This window comes from Monodelphis domestica, chromosome 2, assembly GCF_027887165.1.
Source record: "Monodelphis domestica isolate mMonDom1 chromosome 2, mMonDom1.pri, whole genome shotgun sequence".
NCBI lineage: Eukaryota > Metazoa > Chordata > Mammalia > Didelphimorphia > Didelphidae > Monodelphis > Monodelphis domestica.
In genome coordinates, this window is record NC_077228.1 from 10055210 (window position 1) to 10071550 (window position 16341).

At 59.8% G+C, this 16341-nt stretch overlaps 1 protein-coding gene across 4 annotated transcripts in view; it reads right to left on the reverse strand.

The window, feature by feature from the left end:
* Window positions 1-16341, reverse strand: part of MIER1 (MIER1 transcriptional regulator) — a 36144-nt gene that overhangs the window by 2576 nt on the left and 17227 nt on the right. For all 4 annotated transcript variants that reach the window (XM_056814988.1, XM_056814990.1, XM_056814991.1 and 1 more), the window contains 6 exons: window positions 14043-14115; window positions 11396-11547; window positions 5978-6059; window positions 5209-5303; window positions 4955-5082; window positions 89-225 (listed from right to left, as the gene is read on the reverse strand). In XM_056814988.1, coding sequence (XP_056670966.1) covers window positions 89-225; window positions 4955-5082; window positions 5209-5303; window positions 5978-6059; window positions 11396-11547; window positions 14043-14115 — 667 coding nt within the window. The remainder of the gene's footprint in view (window positions 1-88; window positions 226-4954; window positions 5083-5208; window positions 5304-5977; window positions 6060-11395; window positions 11548-14042; window positions 14116-16341) is intronic.

Here is a 16341-nt window from a genome sequence, read left to right on the forward strand (position 1 = left end):
CTACGAAATGAAAGCGACCACCCGGAGCGGGGCAGGGCAGGGCAGGCGGCCGGTCCGGGTCCGAGGGGCCCCCGGCGGGGCAGCTTACCGTTCTGAGTGCTGTTACTCACGCCGTCCTCCTTCTCCGACTGGCTGGTGCTGCTGTTGGAGGCGGTCGGAGGGGGGGACGGAGCCCGGCTGGAGGCGGCGCTTTCGCTCTCGTCCAAGAGCCGGTCCATGTAGTCCCTTAAAAGGGAAACACAACGGTTAGGACTCCTTCAGCCTCGTCAGAAGAAGCGTGTGCGAGGCTCCGGGGAGCGCCTTCCTAGAAGCAACCCCCGGCCACGTGACCCAGGCGAGCTACGTGGAGGACGGCGGCAACCGCCGGGTCCCAAAGCCCAAGCACAACGTCCTGCGTTAGGGAGAAGCTGAGGAGGGCCGGGCACGCTGTACCCGCAGGCAGAGGGAGAAAGGGCCCACAGCAGGCCCGAGACAGGCACGGGAAGGGGGGCAAAGAGGAGGCGGCTCGGCGGGGCCCCGCGAAGCTCGGCCCTTCGAGAGGGGACGACGGTTCACATTCCTACGGCCCTGAAGATGGGAAAACCCCGCAAGCCAGGCAGCCCGCCGGCCGGCCCTCGAGCTCCCCGCCCCGCTGCCCCCATCCCCGCTCTCTCAGCCCCCGGAGGGGCCCTTGTTGATGGGATGAAAGCAGGCGGTGGGGAGACTCCACGGTCGCTCTAGGCAGATGATGGAATATGTGGGGAATCTGGGAAAATCAACTAAAAGGCTCGTGCAAAGAATCGGTAACTTGGGCAAAGTGTCGGCACAAAACAGACCCACGTGAATCACCAGCACTTCTATTTCCAACACAACTCAGCAGCAGGAGGTAGAACGAGAAACTCCACTGAACATCAGTCTGGACAATATAAAGTATCTGGGGATCCGTTCCCCAAGACATGAACACAGCCACAAAACACGAATAAAACTAGATCCACCAACTGGAAAACCATCAATTGCTCATGGGTAGGACGAGCTAATAAAAAGGACGATTCTACCTAAACTAATTTCCTTAGTCAGTGTCATACCTATCAAACCACCAAGAAACTATTTGATAGAATAAGAAAAAAAAAGATAACAAAGTTCATCTGGAAGAACAAATGATCGAGAATCAAGGGAAATGATGAAAAAAGTGTGAAGGATGGAGTCCTGGCAGTGCCAGAAGGGAGGATCAATGGAATAGACCTGGGGTAAATGACTTCAAGCTAGTGTTTGATAAACCCAAAGACAACTTCGGGGACAAGAACTATTAGACAAAAACTGCTGGGAAAATTGGAAAACAGTATCAGAGAGAGTCGATTTAGATCAGCATCTTATACCCTACACCAAGATAAATTCAGAATGGGTGAACGACATGAACATAAGGAGTGATATAATTAGGTGAACAGAGAATAGTATATCTATCAGATCTATGGGGAAGGGAAGAATTTAAGACTAAGCAAGAGAGAGAAAACATTAAAAGATACAAAGTAAATCATTTTGATCACATGAAATTAAAAGGTTTTGTACAAACAAAACCAATGCAACCAAAATTAAGGGAAGTGACAAACGGGAAAAAAACTTTTATAAGAAATTTCTCTGACAAAGGCCTAATTTCTCAACCATACAAAGAACTAGGTCAAATTCATAAGAAATCAAGTTATTCCCCAATAGGCAAGGGACAGGAATAGACAGTTTTCAGATAAAGAAATAAAAACTATCAATAAGCACATGAAAAAGCTCTAAATCCCTCCTGATTAGAGAAATGCAAATTTAAACAATTCTGAGGTACTGCCTCACACCTAGCAGACTGGCCAATATGACAGAAAAGGAAAGTGATAATGTTGGAGGGGATGTGGCAAAATTGGGACACGAATACATTGCTGGTGGAGTTGTGAATTGGTCCAACCACTCTGGAAGGCAATTTGGAACAATACCCAAAAGGCTATAAAAGAATACTTGCCCTTTGATCCAGCCATAGCACTGCTGGGTTTGTACCCCAAAGAGATAATAAAGAAAAGTACTTGCACAAAAATATTTATAGCTGTGTTCTTTGTAGTGGCAAAAAATTGGAACATGAGGGAGTGTCCTTCGATTAGGAAGTGACTGAACAAATTGTGATATGTGATGGGGATGGAATACTATTGTGCTGAAAGGAATGATGACCTGGAGGAATTCCATGTGAACTGGAAAGACCTCCAGAAATTGATCCAGAGTGAAAGGAGCAGAACCAGAAAGACATTGTAGCACAATTGAATGTAACTGACTTCCCTACTAGCAACAATGCGATGAGCCAAGACAATTCTGAGGGACTTATAAGAAAGAATGTATCCACCTCCAGAGAAAGAACTGTGGGAGCAGAAATGCAGAAGGAAAACATGATTGATAACTTGTTTATGTAGGTACAAGATTGGGGGTTTTGGTTTTTAAAGGATCATCTGTTACAAAAGTGAACAATATGGAAATAGGAATTGAGTGATAACCCATGCATTACCCAGGGAATTGCTTGTCAGCTCTGGGAGTGGGGAGGGGAGAGGGAAGGGAGAGAAACAAATCATGCAACCAGAGAAAAATATTTAAAAATAAAACTAAAAAATAAGCAAGAAAAGAAGGAGAAGGGGTCCCTTCCTTCTGCCCTGTACTCGGGCTGCCCCTTGGTGGCAGTGTAGACGTAGGCCAGCTCAGGCACTGCCTGTTGTTTGTTACAGAATGGACAAAATCTTGCTGTTTCCACACAAGAGCCAAGAAGGGCCACCAAGACCGAGGGGAACACCAGGCCTTCTTGTGTATTCAGGTTAGTCAGGGGCGAGGAACACAGCAGCTCTCTGACCGTCCCTGGTTTCCCCGTAATCCTCCGGGTTGCACTTGAGGCACTAACACGATGACTTGGAGAAGGACCCGAAGGCTCAAGTGGGCAGCCCAAGGAGTCAGGACCAAAACCAAGCTGCCCGCCTGCTCGATGGGTCACTGCAACCAGAAGGGAGAGCCGACCCATCATAGGACGGTCAGGATCCAAAAGGAACCCAACAGGCTAGAATACCAGATCAAATGTCTGTGGAGGGATTTAATAGGCATCAGTGCAGGCTCTATATTTGGAGGAAAAGAACATCGGCTCCACACGCGTGATGGCTAAGCTTAGGTGCAGGTCTCTCTGGCCTCTGGTCTGGACAAACCCTTCGGGAAGGCTCCTGAGCGTGTCCAGAGGACGCCAGTGAGGATGGGGACAGCTTTGCTGCTGGGTCAGAAGCTAGACTGGGGACCTGGAGGAGGCAGCGACGACAGATGTCTTCAGGCCTCTGAAGGGTCCTCGGGCCAAACAAAAATGGGTCTTGGCTCCACTCAGCCCTAGAAGACAGAGTCAGGAGCACCAAAGAGGCCGTGTGGAAGCAGCTGGAGGAGCCGAGTCTGAATCCCACTTTAGACACTCCTTGTGGGGGGCCATAGGCAAGTCCTCTGAGCTCCCTGAGCCTCATGGTCTCCCCATTAGAAAGGGGGTCTTGCCCGTCTTCCCATTGTTGGGGGGTGAGCATGCACATGCCGGATAACAAGGAGCCACACACTGGTCCAGGGACGGGGTCCCAAAGACTGGCCGGGGAGCCTGGCCGGAGTCAGACCAATAGAAGGATTTCACTCAGCTGTCTCCAAGGGAGAAGGGGCAGGAGTGACGATGAGGCAGATGCCATCATCATCTCCCTTTTACAACTGAGGAAACTGAGGCAGACAGAGGCCAGGTGGCTCGGCCAGTGTGACGCGAGCCTCCTTCGTTGAGCTGGCCAGGAAAGGAAGGTCGGAAAGACCTTCTGCCAGGGCATCTCTGTTTCTCAGTAGCTCTCCAGCACCCTGAAGGGACCGAGGGCGGCCGATGACCCGGCGGCCTCTGGGCGTCCATCCTGGGTCTTGCCATGGTCCTGGGGGCCCACCCAGTCCTCTACGGCCTGAAGAGAAGGGGGAGGCCAGAGGAACAGAGATCTCCTATGGCCAAAGCAGGCGGCTTTAGGGCGAGAGCAAAGGCTCCGAGGGAGAGCACGGCCGGCCGCACAGACGAGACACGAAGACCACAGCCCAGAAGAGGGTCCAGAGTCGCTCTCGAGGCCGGCCTGAGACCCTGACACGCGGTGCCGTCACAGGAAAAAAGGCCAAGAAATGCAGAAAAGGCCCAACACTGGGCAGGCCCTCAAGGGGGACAGAGGGACTCCTGGGGGGCCCTGCTGACCGTATGACCGGAGGTTCGGCCCGTAGCAAGAGCTGGGCAGGCCAACGGAGGGCCAGCAGCGTCCCCGGGGCAGACCTGGACGCACGGGGTCAGCATCCAGGGCTTGTGGCCGTTTCTGCTGGCGGAGGAGACCCCCCTGGGAGGACGGAGGAGGCAGGGAAGTGCTGCCCAATGAGCAGGACCGCCAATGCTGGGCCTTCCCAGAAGCCGGCCCCGGGGCCTCTGAGGAATGACTGTGGGGCGTCAGCCGGGTCCCCCCCCCACCCGGGGGCCCGAGCCTGCCCTCACAAAGCCCCCACAGAAAGTTCAGCCCACAGCAGTCCTGTTGTGCAGCCTACGTGTTCGCAGAGCTGCCACACGTCACCTGCTCTTCAGGGGGGGGGTCCCCACTGCAGGCATTTGGGGGAGCAGCCGGCGTTGGGGGCCAAAGCAGACGCGGGGGGGCGGATTTCCTGGCAGACTAGACACGTGTTTAGGGTTCCGGGCGAGACCCCGGCGGCAGCTGGCGCAAGCGCGAGCCAGGCCGAGGGCAGCCGGGGGCACCATGAGGGAACACGGTCTCTGGGCCGCCGGCCGCAGCCTCTCCCTCGAGGAGTCGCCTCTGGAGGCTGACCGGCTCCGGCCGCCACGCCTCCCCTCTCCAAAGCTCCAGGTCAGCGTCCAGCTGCCCGTGGCCGCTGCCCGTGCGAGCGTGCGCGTGGGGGAGGGGAGGCGGGCAGGACTCACGTCACGCCGGGGTGCAGGTTGTACTTCTTCTTCCCGAAGCGCGTCTGCTGGGCGAAGAAGTCGTAGCGCTCCGACTTCTTCCACATGTAGTAGAAGGCGACGCACTCGCCGACGGACCTCGTGCGCACCTGCAAGCACACGGGGGGGGGGGGGGGGTCAGGCCCCGGCGGGGGCTCCCGTCAGCCCCCCCACCTCGAGGACGCGCCTGGGTCCTGAAGGCACATTCGGCTCTGGGCCGAGCGCTCGGCGCTCACCTTGTTAGCCTGGATGAGGTGGAAATCCTTCCCGTACGCCTTGAGCCCTTGCTCGAAGTTCCGGCACTCTTCCTCGGTCCAGACGGAGAGCTCCTCTGCGAGAGGGAAGCGTGTGAGAGGGCGCAGAGGCCGGCGAGAGCCCTCGGACTCCTGTGGGGCCACCTGTGGCCACGGGACAAGGGGGGCCACACGGGGGATGCCCCACAGTGAGCCTGCCCACTGTCCACAAAAAAGATCTGTGTGTCTTAGTGGACCACAAACTCGAGCCAGCCAAACCAACTTGTGGGGTTTTGGTTCCCAGTAAGGAGAGTTTGGTGGGGGCAGTGAGGTGGCTCAGTGGATTGAAAGCCAAGTTTAATGGGGGGAGGTCCTGGGTTCAAATTCAGCCTCAGAGACATCCTAGCTGGGTGACCCTGGACAAGTCCCATCACCCCACTGCCCAGGCCTGACTGCTCTTCTGGCTTGGAACCCAGACACAGCCGTGATTCCATGATAGAAGGGAAGGCTTAAATGATAGAGGAAAGCTCGGCTCCCAAAGCTGAGAGGCCCACTTTGTCCTCCGTCTTGGTCACATGGTTCGTGGAGAGGCCAGGCCGGGGGTCCAGGGAGTCCCTGTGTACCAGCTGCTCTTGGGGGGGGATGGAGGGGTGCCTGAGGCTCCCCCCCATTCAGGGTCCCCACACCCCCAGTGCCCAGGAGAGCCCCCGGGAGGCAGGATGGAAGGAGAAGCCCCTTCCTCCCCCCCCGGCCGCCCTCCCGCTGGACTGACCTCGAGCCGCCTTCACGTTGAAGCGCAGCCTCCGCAGGGCCTCTTCCGTGTCGAAGCTGCATTTCACCAATTCGTAGAGAGCCTGCAAGAGAGAAAGTGTGAGGGGGCCGGCCTGCGAGCAGCAAAGGCTGGGGGGCTTGGCACACCCCCAGGCAATGTGACAGCCATCCTGGCTCCCCCTCCGGGCAGAAGGGCGCAAAGGGCTGGGCCAGGGGTGAAGGGACCGGCCGGGGTCACCCAGCCAGCCAGTGTCCAAGCCACCACGGGCAGCTCTGGGCCGGGGAAGGAGGCCTGCGAGGCCCCGGGCGAGCCGCCGCTTCTCTCCGGCCGGCTCCCCCTCTGGGTTTTTCCTGGCATGGTCGGCTTCGTTCTCTCAGGCCTGCAGCCCCCGCCTCGGGCCAGCTCTCTGGCAGCGCAGCAGGGCCCTCCCCTCCGGGTGCCCGGACCGTGCTGGCGCCACAGGATCCCTGAGAGGATCCAGCCACCCGGGCCGGAGCTGGCAGGGGCCCGGGCAGCCCTCCGGGGAATGCCCCCCGGTAGCGCGGAGAGCCCTCCCTTGTCTGGTCGGCTGTGCTTGGCCAGCGTGGCCAGGAGGGTGTCCTAAGCTGCTCTTCCGCCGGGCTTTGGCGGCTCGGCATCCTGGGCGTAGGTTTCAGGGGACGCCTGGACGGCGCCGTCGCTGCTCTCTTCCGTCAGTAAACGAGGGCTCCGTGGCCTGAAGTCCTGCTTCGGTTCGGGGCCCAGCGAGAGCCTCTGCTCATTTTCGGAGCGGTGGGGGGCGCGCCGCGGCTTCTTCACCCATTTTCGCTCCCTGGTTCCGGCCCGATCCCGCCTTTCCGGGTTCCCTTCCAGAAGAATACACGCACGGCTTGTGCGGCTGGCCACGTCCCGCGTGGGCCCGCCGTCTGCGAAGGAGGCACGGAGAGCTCTTCTCCCGTCTTTTCGGGGCTCTTGACAACGTCCCCGAATTCCACTCGGCACGTCTGGGAGGCAAATGAGCCTGGGGAGGACCAGCATCCAGGCCGACGGGCAGACCTTGTAAAGGAAGCCCGAGGCAACGACAAGAAGGCAGAAGCGGCGCGCTCCGCGCTGCCTCCCCGTCTGGCCCGGTGGACACTCGGGTCATCTGGGCGGCTCCGGTCGGCCTTTCCGACAAAGGCACCTGAAGCCTCCTGCTGCAGCCGGGCTAAAGGATGCATTTGGTCCTTCGGGCCCTGATTCTCACCAGAAGAAACTAGCCAAGAGAGAAACGCCTGGAACTCTGGGCAGAAGCGTGACTTGGGCTCTCGGCCACCGGCTCTAGGAGAGGAAAGGCGGGTGTGTGGGGAGGAGCAGAAGTCTTTCACGGGCCCAAGAAAGGGCAGGCCGATCCCCTGGACTAAAATTCCACAGGCAACCGCCAGGCCTAGAGGATGGGGCAGCTCTCCAGAATACAAGGGAGGCAGAAAGAGAAACAAAACCATTTCAGGAACAGGGAGGGGGAGGATTGTCGCAAAGCCCAGTCAAGACAGGAACAAAAAACCAGAAGCGAGAAAAAGGACAGGGAGCTCCTCACCAAAAAAATTCTAAACAGATCTAGAAATGCACTAGATTGAATCCTGTTTGGGAATCCAAAAACCCCATAGCAAGTCATTTTTCCAGGTCAGAAGGGAGAAACAGAAAACCCTCCCTCAATCTCCCATTCCTCCTCCTATCAGCCTCCGTCTCGTCTGCTTTTCGGAGTGTCGCTCCCTAAAAAGGCTACCACGGAGGCTCCGCCTTTTCTCCTTTCACCCTCTTCGCCACCTGGCAGTCTGGCTTCCCACATACTCTTTCCTCTCAGATAGTCTCTTCTGCCTGGTTTTCCAGCCACCCTTCTCTGGGTCTCCCATTTGACTGCTCCTGTTGAGTCTTCTTTGCTGGACCCTTTTCCACTGGGCGAGCTCATCAGTTCATTAGAACCGAATGACCTTTTGCATGCTAATGAATCTCCAATGGACCATTCCTGCCCCAATCTGCCATCTCTAACTTCTCCTGCTCTATTCAAAAAGATGTGCAGGGAAGACTGAATTCTCAGGTTTAAGGAAGAGAAAGAAGGAAGGAAGGTCTCCAGGCCCACTGGGACTCCAGCTAACTGTGGGACCTCAGGGCAAGGGCTCCAAACCCAATTATGGGAAGCCACAGCAGGCAAGGAGGCAGCAGGAGGAGAGCGCAGGCTGGTGGCAGTCTTCAGCCATCATCTTGGGCCTCTGCTGGGGGATGTTTTGCCCCCAGGGCACATTCAGCTCTGCAGATCAGCCCAACTAGCCCAACTCAGTATAGCAGCAGTACAGAGAAGAAGCCTCTAGAGGGCAGAAAAGCTCAAACTCACAGAGTCAGCAAACAACCAGAGAAGCAAGTGAACAGCCCACAAGGCAGGGGGAAAAGGAAAAACATGAGTAAACAGCAGAAGGGGGAAAAAAGCAACTACGATTGAAAACTACTATTCAGAAAAACAAAACAAAACAAAAAAACCAGATGGAACAGAGGCGGACCAAGGAGCATTAAGCAAAACCTCAGAAACTCCAGCACACTGGATTCAGGCTCTGGAAAAGCCTACAAGTGTAGAGAGTAATGCCATTCTTCCACTCCCTTAGGTTCAAAACCTAGTCATTCTGGATAACGGTCTTCCTTCTCCCCCATAGCCAAACTGTTGCCAAAGCCTGTCCATTTCACCTCTGAGCTCTCCTTGTCCATTTTGCCTCTACACTGTTTCCGTGTCCATTTCACTTTTATAGTCTCCTTGTCCATTTCACGTCTGTACTCCATTTCACCCCTGTACCATCTCTCCTTGTCTATTTCACCCCTGCAATATTTCGCCTTGTCCATTTCATTCTTGTACCATCTCCCAAGTCCTCTGCCCAGGTCACTTCCCATTCCTCAGTCAATCTAAGGGAAGATGAGTGAGTGGACCAGACTGGAAGCCTAATAAGAAAGTTACCTTCCTGGCCATGTCTTTGTATTACAGAGTCTTTGAAGACAAAGCCTGGGGTGACCAGTAGGGAACAGAAATGCCAGGGCTCTTTCACTCAGGCCGATACCTGTTCTAGAGCTTGCTTTGTTCAACAATCTTCACCACTGTCCAGGCACCAACTGTGCTAGTGATAAACTCCTAATTCAGGTATACAAAAAAAATCTTCTTGGCTTATAAAAACAAGATAATCCCCACCCAAACCATCAACTGCTTATCTTCATTCTGAAAGCAAAGACCTGCTTTTTCGAACCCAGTTGTGTGGGAATCAGCAGAGTGAAGGATCTGGGACAGAAGATCAAAGCACCCCAAAGGCTTGCCCTGTAAGCCACAAACCGTGGGGGAAGACGGGCTCTTGTTCTGCCACTCTGGGACGGCCCCACAAGAGACCCCTCGTTCAGAAAAAGAAATAGGAAAGTCCAGTGTTGACAGCAGCACGGAAATGCCAAAGTACATTTCATTGTAGCCTACTGAGCAGCAAGCGAGAGCTCCTAGGCGCCAGGGGCTTCACTGAAGAGCTGGGGTTAGGAGACACGCTGAGGATGACAACTCGATTGGCCCGAGGGGCAATGGGGGGGGGGCAAGAAATATGAGGCTAAGAGGCTGGAGACCAGGAAACGAGTTGCACTCCAGGCAGGGTTCACCTAGGTAAAAACAAGGCAGGAATTCAGCTGCTCTGCTGTGGAGGTGCTGGAACAGCGGAGGTTGGCTCTGGTCCCCTGGCAGTCTGAGATGAAAGTGGGGTCATCCAGTCAGTAAAGTGAAGGAAGGAAGGCAGGGAACAAAACCAGCCACAACCACCGACCACTCCTGGGCTTCAAACCAAAATCTACACACAGAGAGCTTGTCTGCATTAGCCAAGAGCTCCTGGAGGGCAGGGCCTGCCTTCTGCCCCTCTTGAATCCCCAACACTTCGCACAGGGCCTGGCCTCCCGTGGGCACTTAATACAAGCTTATTTGACTGAGAGAGTCTGGCCACTGGGGAGGTGGCAGGCCCGAAGTGTACATTTCAGCCGGGATCAGGGTAAGAAGGGGTCCCAGGTCCAGCCAGTGAGGCTTCAACGTGAACAGGTCAAATGGCAGCTCTGCGTCACTGATCCAGCAGGCCGAGGAGCACTCACCGGCCAGGAAGCCCTGCAGCTCTGTTCTATTGATGAGGAAAGAAGAATGGAAACAGAAGGGGAGGATGGAACATCTCCTGAAGTCTGGAGGAAGAGGCAGGGGGAGTGGCTGGCTCCTGGACCGGCCGGAGGAGGGAAGCCACGGCCACAGCAGGGGCCCAGAAGTACATCTCCCTCTGCCGGGAAGTCCCAAGGAATCGGGGCAAAGGAGGAGAGGAAGGGCAGGCACTGGCCAGGCCCAGGCGTAGGAACGGAGAGAACAAGGCGGCGAAAACAACGGCAAAGGCCTGGGAACTTGGAATGAGCACGACGACCAGGCGCCACACAGATGTGGATGAGGACATGCCGGCCGGCCGCACCAACGGAGGGGAAGGACAGAGGCAGGATGAATCCCCCCAAGGGGACCTGGCCAAGGCGGATGGCTTCTGGGTAACTGTATGTGCCATAACAGGGCTTTTTCTTTCTGTTTTCCAACAGGGGAAGAGAAGGCAAGTCTTACGGCCTGAAAAAACATTGAAAAGAAGAACAAAGGCTGCAAGCTGCTCAATGCTCATTCTACTTCCCTTCAGCATCAGCCTGGCCAACAGGGCGCTGGTAAGAAGGGGGGGAGAGAGACCCCTGCGACCTGGAGAAATCAAGACACAAACAGGCCTGGACGAAAAGCAAAGCCCAGGCCAGTGAGCTTGCCTGCAAAGCTTTAGAGCTCCTGGGCAGAGGCGGCAGGGATCCAAGGGTCAGCAGGGCTTCATGGAGGACGCCTCCGGCCACAGCCACAGGGGTTCCTCTGGGACAGGCCTACCAGGCCGGTCCCTGGAGTGGACAATGCCAGAGATCCCTCTCCAAGGCCTGAATGAAGCCTTAGCAAGACACACAAACGACGTGAAGGTTCCTGGCTGGCAGGGCTAAAAGGAAGCTACGAAGTTCTGCCCGTTTTACGTTTTCAGTAAAACTTAACTCGTGCACAAGTAGAGTGTGTAGTGGCTCCCGGAGTGACAGCTGGTAGAGGGAGCTCCTGGCGCTCGCTGCTCCAGCGACCCTCCTGGGGTGAGCTGTCCGTCCGTGTCCACCCCTCTAACAACTGTGACTGCATTTATTTTCTACATTCCTGACACCCTGATAGACTTGGGTGTCAAGTCTGAACGGTCAGGGACTGGGAGGGAAAGCGCCGGCTTCGAGGTCTGGCCTCGGCGCGGGTCCTAGTCCTGTGCCGGTCGAGCTCCAGCCGAATGGCTGCTCCCTGTGTTGAGCCCCCCAGCCCGGCGAGGCGCTGCGGCCCTGAAGGCCAGGGCACGGGGACGGGACACGTACCTGCTCGTTGTCTTTGATGTGACAACCCTCAGGAATCGCTTCCACCCCTTTCTCGTCTCCTGTCCGTCGGGACGCTTCATTGAGAAATTCAATCACTTTATCCTCCAACAGGTAATCCGGGTTCCACAGAAGCTGGTCGTCATTTTCATATACTAAATGAGGGAGACACAAACGCGGAACAACCACTGATTCTCTTAAAGAACCGCCACGGCGGGCTCCAGAACCATCCTCCGAGCGGCCCACGCCCGAGCCCCTCGCCTCCCACTCCAGACTCCCCGGAGCGCCTTCGGTGGGGGGCTGAGCCTCCCCAGGCTGCTCTGGATGCCCTTTCCCTTCTCGAACCCGGGAAGGAGCAGGAGGCCTTCCATTCCCCTCCAATTCGGCTCCTTCCCCAATGGCTCCCCCAGGACGCTTCCACCCCCTCATTCCCCCCATCCGCCCGCTGCTACAAAATCATCCCTGACCCTGGGGAGGCTGCAAGGGCGAAGGCGGCTCCTCCCGCACTTCTCCGGGGGCCCCTTTCCTCCAAGTTTCCTGGGCCCAGGCTGGGGGCGAGGAAAGGAGGAGCACAGCAGGCGCAGGGCCCGGGCCCGGGCCGCCTCCTCTGTCTCCACGTCAGCTGAGCCGTCCTGCCAGGGCGCAGCCACTTTTGAGGCTTCTGCTCAGTCGTTGGAGGGCCGCTTCCTCGACGCTCCCATGGCCGCGCCTGGTTTCTGTCCTTCCAGGACAGCGCCTCGAAGGCATTCTCTTGCTCGTTCTGCTCGGCTGCTCAGAGGGGAGGGAGGAGGGCCGTCCTGGGTCCAGGAAGCGAAGACGTCAGCATGGCGGGCCCTTCCCGGGAAGCAGAGAGGAGGCTTGTGAGGAAGCCCCTGCCTGGCTCCCCCTGGGACCAGGGCTGCTGCCCAAAGGCCGTGTCTGACTGAGCAGGGAGCTGTTCCAGTGTGGGAAGGCCATGCACTGGAACCCACCTGGTCAGGGAAGCGGATGATTCTGTGTACGTGACTCTGCCTTGATGGAACCAAACAGGACCGTGCATACGCCGGCGTGTGTGCCGGCACCTGGGCCACACAAAGGGACGGCACGTGGGAGGATCCTTTGCCCGGCGGGCCCTTCACCCCGTCTGGTCGCTGCCTCTTCTGGGGAGGCGGCGGCTCACAGTCACTGACCCAAGTCACTCGTTGAATCATTTTGGAGTGAAAAATACTGAAGGAAACGGCTGGAAGGGAAACGCGAGCCAGCGAGGAAGAGGCCCCAGGAAGAACTGGGCCGGCGGCCCGCGGGGAAGCAGAGGGGCGAGTGACGTGCCGGAGGGCCTCTGCCACCTGCGGGGAGGACCAGGGTCCTGCCCGGGAGCGTTTTCATCACCACCTGCCCAGAGGCACGGAGGGAGGCTCCCGGGCTGCCCCGAAGCTGCAGGCCCATCCCAAGGGCCTCGCAGGCCTGCTTTAACAAGACGAGTGCCGACGGCCCGCGCCGACGCTGCTTCCTACGAGGCAGGACGCTGTGAAACGGCTGGAGGACAGCGAGAGGCGCTGGTCAGGGCACCGAGATCGCCGGCGCAGGCAGGCCGGGCTCGGCAGCCACAGCGGCCCGTCGGCCCGCAGGCGGCCTGGGGCTCTTCGGACAAGCTCGCCGGGCCCCGGCGGGGCTTCCTGAATGCTTCGACCCGACGGCCTCAGCCCGGAGCTCCCCAGCAACGAAGTTAAAAGCAGACACCGACAGCGACTCGGGACAAACGGACGGCGGGACCGGCTGGACGGATGCGGTGGCTGGGAGGCCCCGGATAGGCCGGCGCGGCATCCCCAGGCAGAACGTCCATCGGACACCCGCAGTGAGCGGCGGGGAGAGGAGGCCGGGAGCCTGCGCGGACCGAGTGAGCGAGCTTCGTGCCCGGAGCACAGCGGCGGCCGGGAAAGCAGGCCCCGACTCGGGGCTTCTCAAAGTCCACGGCGGGAGCGGCCGCCCGGGCTGCAGAAGCCCCCGAGCCCCAGCGGGCGGCGAGCCAAGGCTGCGCTCTCCCGGGAGTGGGGCGAGCCTAGGGTGGCGCAGGGAGGCGCCGAAGGGGGCTGAGGCGGTCGGGGGACTCGCTTGTGCCCGCCTGCCCGCAACCCGTCTCACACGAAATCGTGCCAACCGACGGAGTCCCCAAGCCGCAAAACAGGGTTCCGCGAGGACGCTGCAGAAGGGTCACGCGGGCAGGCGAGCCCGGGCAGCCCCCCGGCACCCCCGGCTTTGGGGATCCCCGACGTGCGGCTGCCAAGAGACTTTCAGCAAGGCAGGCGCCTGCTCAGGAGCCCCCAGAAGGTCGGAGAGGCAGCCGTGAGCGACACCAGAGAGGGCGTAAAGCTGCGCCTCAGCTTCCCGGCGATTCTGGCCTCGGCCAGGGCTCCCCGCTGGAGCTCTGATTCGATCCCACAAGGCCACGCCAGGGAACGAGCGAGGAAAGGGCCGACCCCGCGCGATCAGCGGCCAACTGCTTCCGGGCCACGTGGCAGAAGAGGAGGCCCAGAGCCCCCCGGCCGTCCTGCTCCCGAGGCCGGCGAGGCCCAAACGTGCCCGCCGCGGCGCATCTCACACACAGGCCGGCCAGATCCGGCCTCGCCACCTGCACCACTTACTGGGCGGCTGCCCCGCCGCGGCCACTCACCTCTCTCGTTCTCCTTGTATTTACAGATGCCGACGGGAATTTCAGCTTGAAACACGGAACCCACCATGATCTCCTGGTTTAAAAAAGAACAGAATCGTACTGAGTCCAGCGGCTCAGAGGGCCAACGTTCTCCACCCGGACCAGCTTCTCGGGGACCCGGGGGCGGCCAGAGGACCTGGCTCAAACGGCTCTTTGACACCCCCCCTCACCCCCCAGGAGCCGTGCAAGGACAGCCAAGCCTGGAGGAAAGCGCAAGGAATAGCAGGGCGAGGGATAACGGGGGGAGGGATAACGGGGGGAGGGATAACGGGGGAGGGATAACGGGGGGAGGGATAAGGGGGTGAGGGATAACAGGGCGAGGGATAAGGGGGTGAGGGATAATGGGGGAGGGATAACGGGGTGAGGGATAATGGGGGAGGGATAACGGGGCGAGGGATAACGGGGCGAGGGATAATGGGGGGAGGGATAACGGGGGGAGGGATAACGGAGGGAGGGATAAGGGGGTGAGGGATAATGGGGGGAGGGATAACGGGGGGAGGGATAACGGGGGGAGGGATAAGGGGGTGAGGGATAACGGGGCGAGGGATAACGGGGGGAGGGATAAGGGGGTGAGGGATAACGGGGTGAGGGATAATGGGGGAGGGATAACGGGGCGAGGGATAACGGGGGAGGGACAACGGGGTGAGGGATAAGGGGGCGAGGGATAACGGGGCGAGGGATAAGGGGGTGAGGGATAACAGGGCGAGGGATAAGGGGGCGAGGGATAAGGGGGGGAGGGATAATGGGGGAGGGATAACAGGGCGAGGGAACATCAGGGGCGGCACCAGCACTGCCAGCTGTGCTCTCAGGCCAATTAGAAGACGCACCCAGAGAAGGGGACAAAAAGGGAGGGAGCTGCTGACAATTGCCTGTGAACCAGCCCCAAACCCCTTAGCAGGGATTTATGGGTAAGAAGAAGACCAAAACGCCTCCCTGTGCATCAGCATCCCCGAAGCAGGGAGCAGGAAAGGCGGAGACACAGGGCCGCAGCAGGCTTCTCTCCGAGGCTCGGAGCCACCACCCATCCTAGTGCAGACGGTCCGGGCCGGGGTCTGGGCCAGGCGGGGGCCCCGGGGGGGGGGGGGCAGAAAGCGGGGCTGCCTTTTGGGAACTGCCGTTCTCTGGAGGACCCGAGCTCCTCCCGAGACAAAGCCCAGGCCTCGTGCTGGGAGCCTCCCCAACTCTCGGGGCCCCAAAGAAAGGCAGCCCTCGAGTATTCCTCGAGGGCGAGAGGGAAGTGCCGGGCGGCTGCGAGGAGCCGAACAACAGCTCCTGGGGGAGGCCGTCCACTGAGACGTGGCCCAGCAAGGAGGGGCGGCCACCCGGGGGAGCCAAGGCACCGGGTCAGCTCGGGGAGGGGCAGGAGCCAATCTGGGGGAGGCCCCGCGCAGGGCCCGCCACGCAGGCTGCCTTCGGTGCCGTCGGCCCGGGCTTTGCCCTTTCTTGCGGCTGGCCGTGGCAGCAGAGCGTCTCCACGGCGGGAGCCTTCCAGACGGGCTCGCCGGAAGTGGGAAGGGAGGGAGGCCAGCCAGGGTCGGCCGGGCAGGTCGGCGCTTCTTGTGGAACAGACGGAAGAGGGGCGAGAAAGCAGCACCGGCCGGGTCTGGGCAGGCTCCAGGGACGGCTCGCCTCCGGGGTGGGCTGCGGGGCTTGCAGGCTGTGAGAGCTCCAGGAGCAGGCCGGAGCCCCAAGGCTGCCCCCGCGGGCCCAGGCCAGAGTCCCAAGGCTGCCCCCGCGGGCCCAGGCCAAGAGCAGGCCAGAGTCCCAAGGCTGCCCCCGCGGGCCCAGGCCAGAGTCCCAAGGCTGCCCCCGCGGGCCCAGGCCAAGAGCAGGCCAGAGTCCCAAGGCTGCCCCCGCGGGCCCAGGCCAAGAGCAGGCCAGAGTCCCAAGGCTGCCCCCGCGGGCCCAGGCCGGAGCCCCAAGGCTGCCCCCGCGGGCCCAGGCCAGAGCCCCAAGGCTGCCCCCGCGGGCCCAGGCCGGAGCCCCAAGGCTGCCCCCGCGGGCCCAGGCCAGAGTCCCAAGGCTGCCCCCGCGGGCCCAGGCCAAGAGCAGGCCAGAGTCCCAAGGCTGCCCCCGCGGGCCCAGGCCAGAGTCCCAAGGCTGCCCCCGCGGGCCCAGGCCAAGAGCAGGCCGGAGCCCCAAGGCTGCCCCCGCGGGCCCAGGCCGGAGCCCCAAGGCTGCCCCCGCGGGCCCAGGCCGGAGCCCCAAGGCTGCCCCCGCGGGCCCAGGCCGGAGCCCCAAGGCTGCCCCCGCGGGCCCA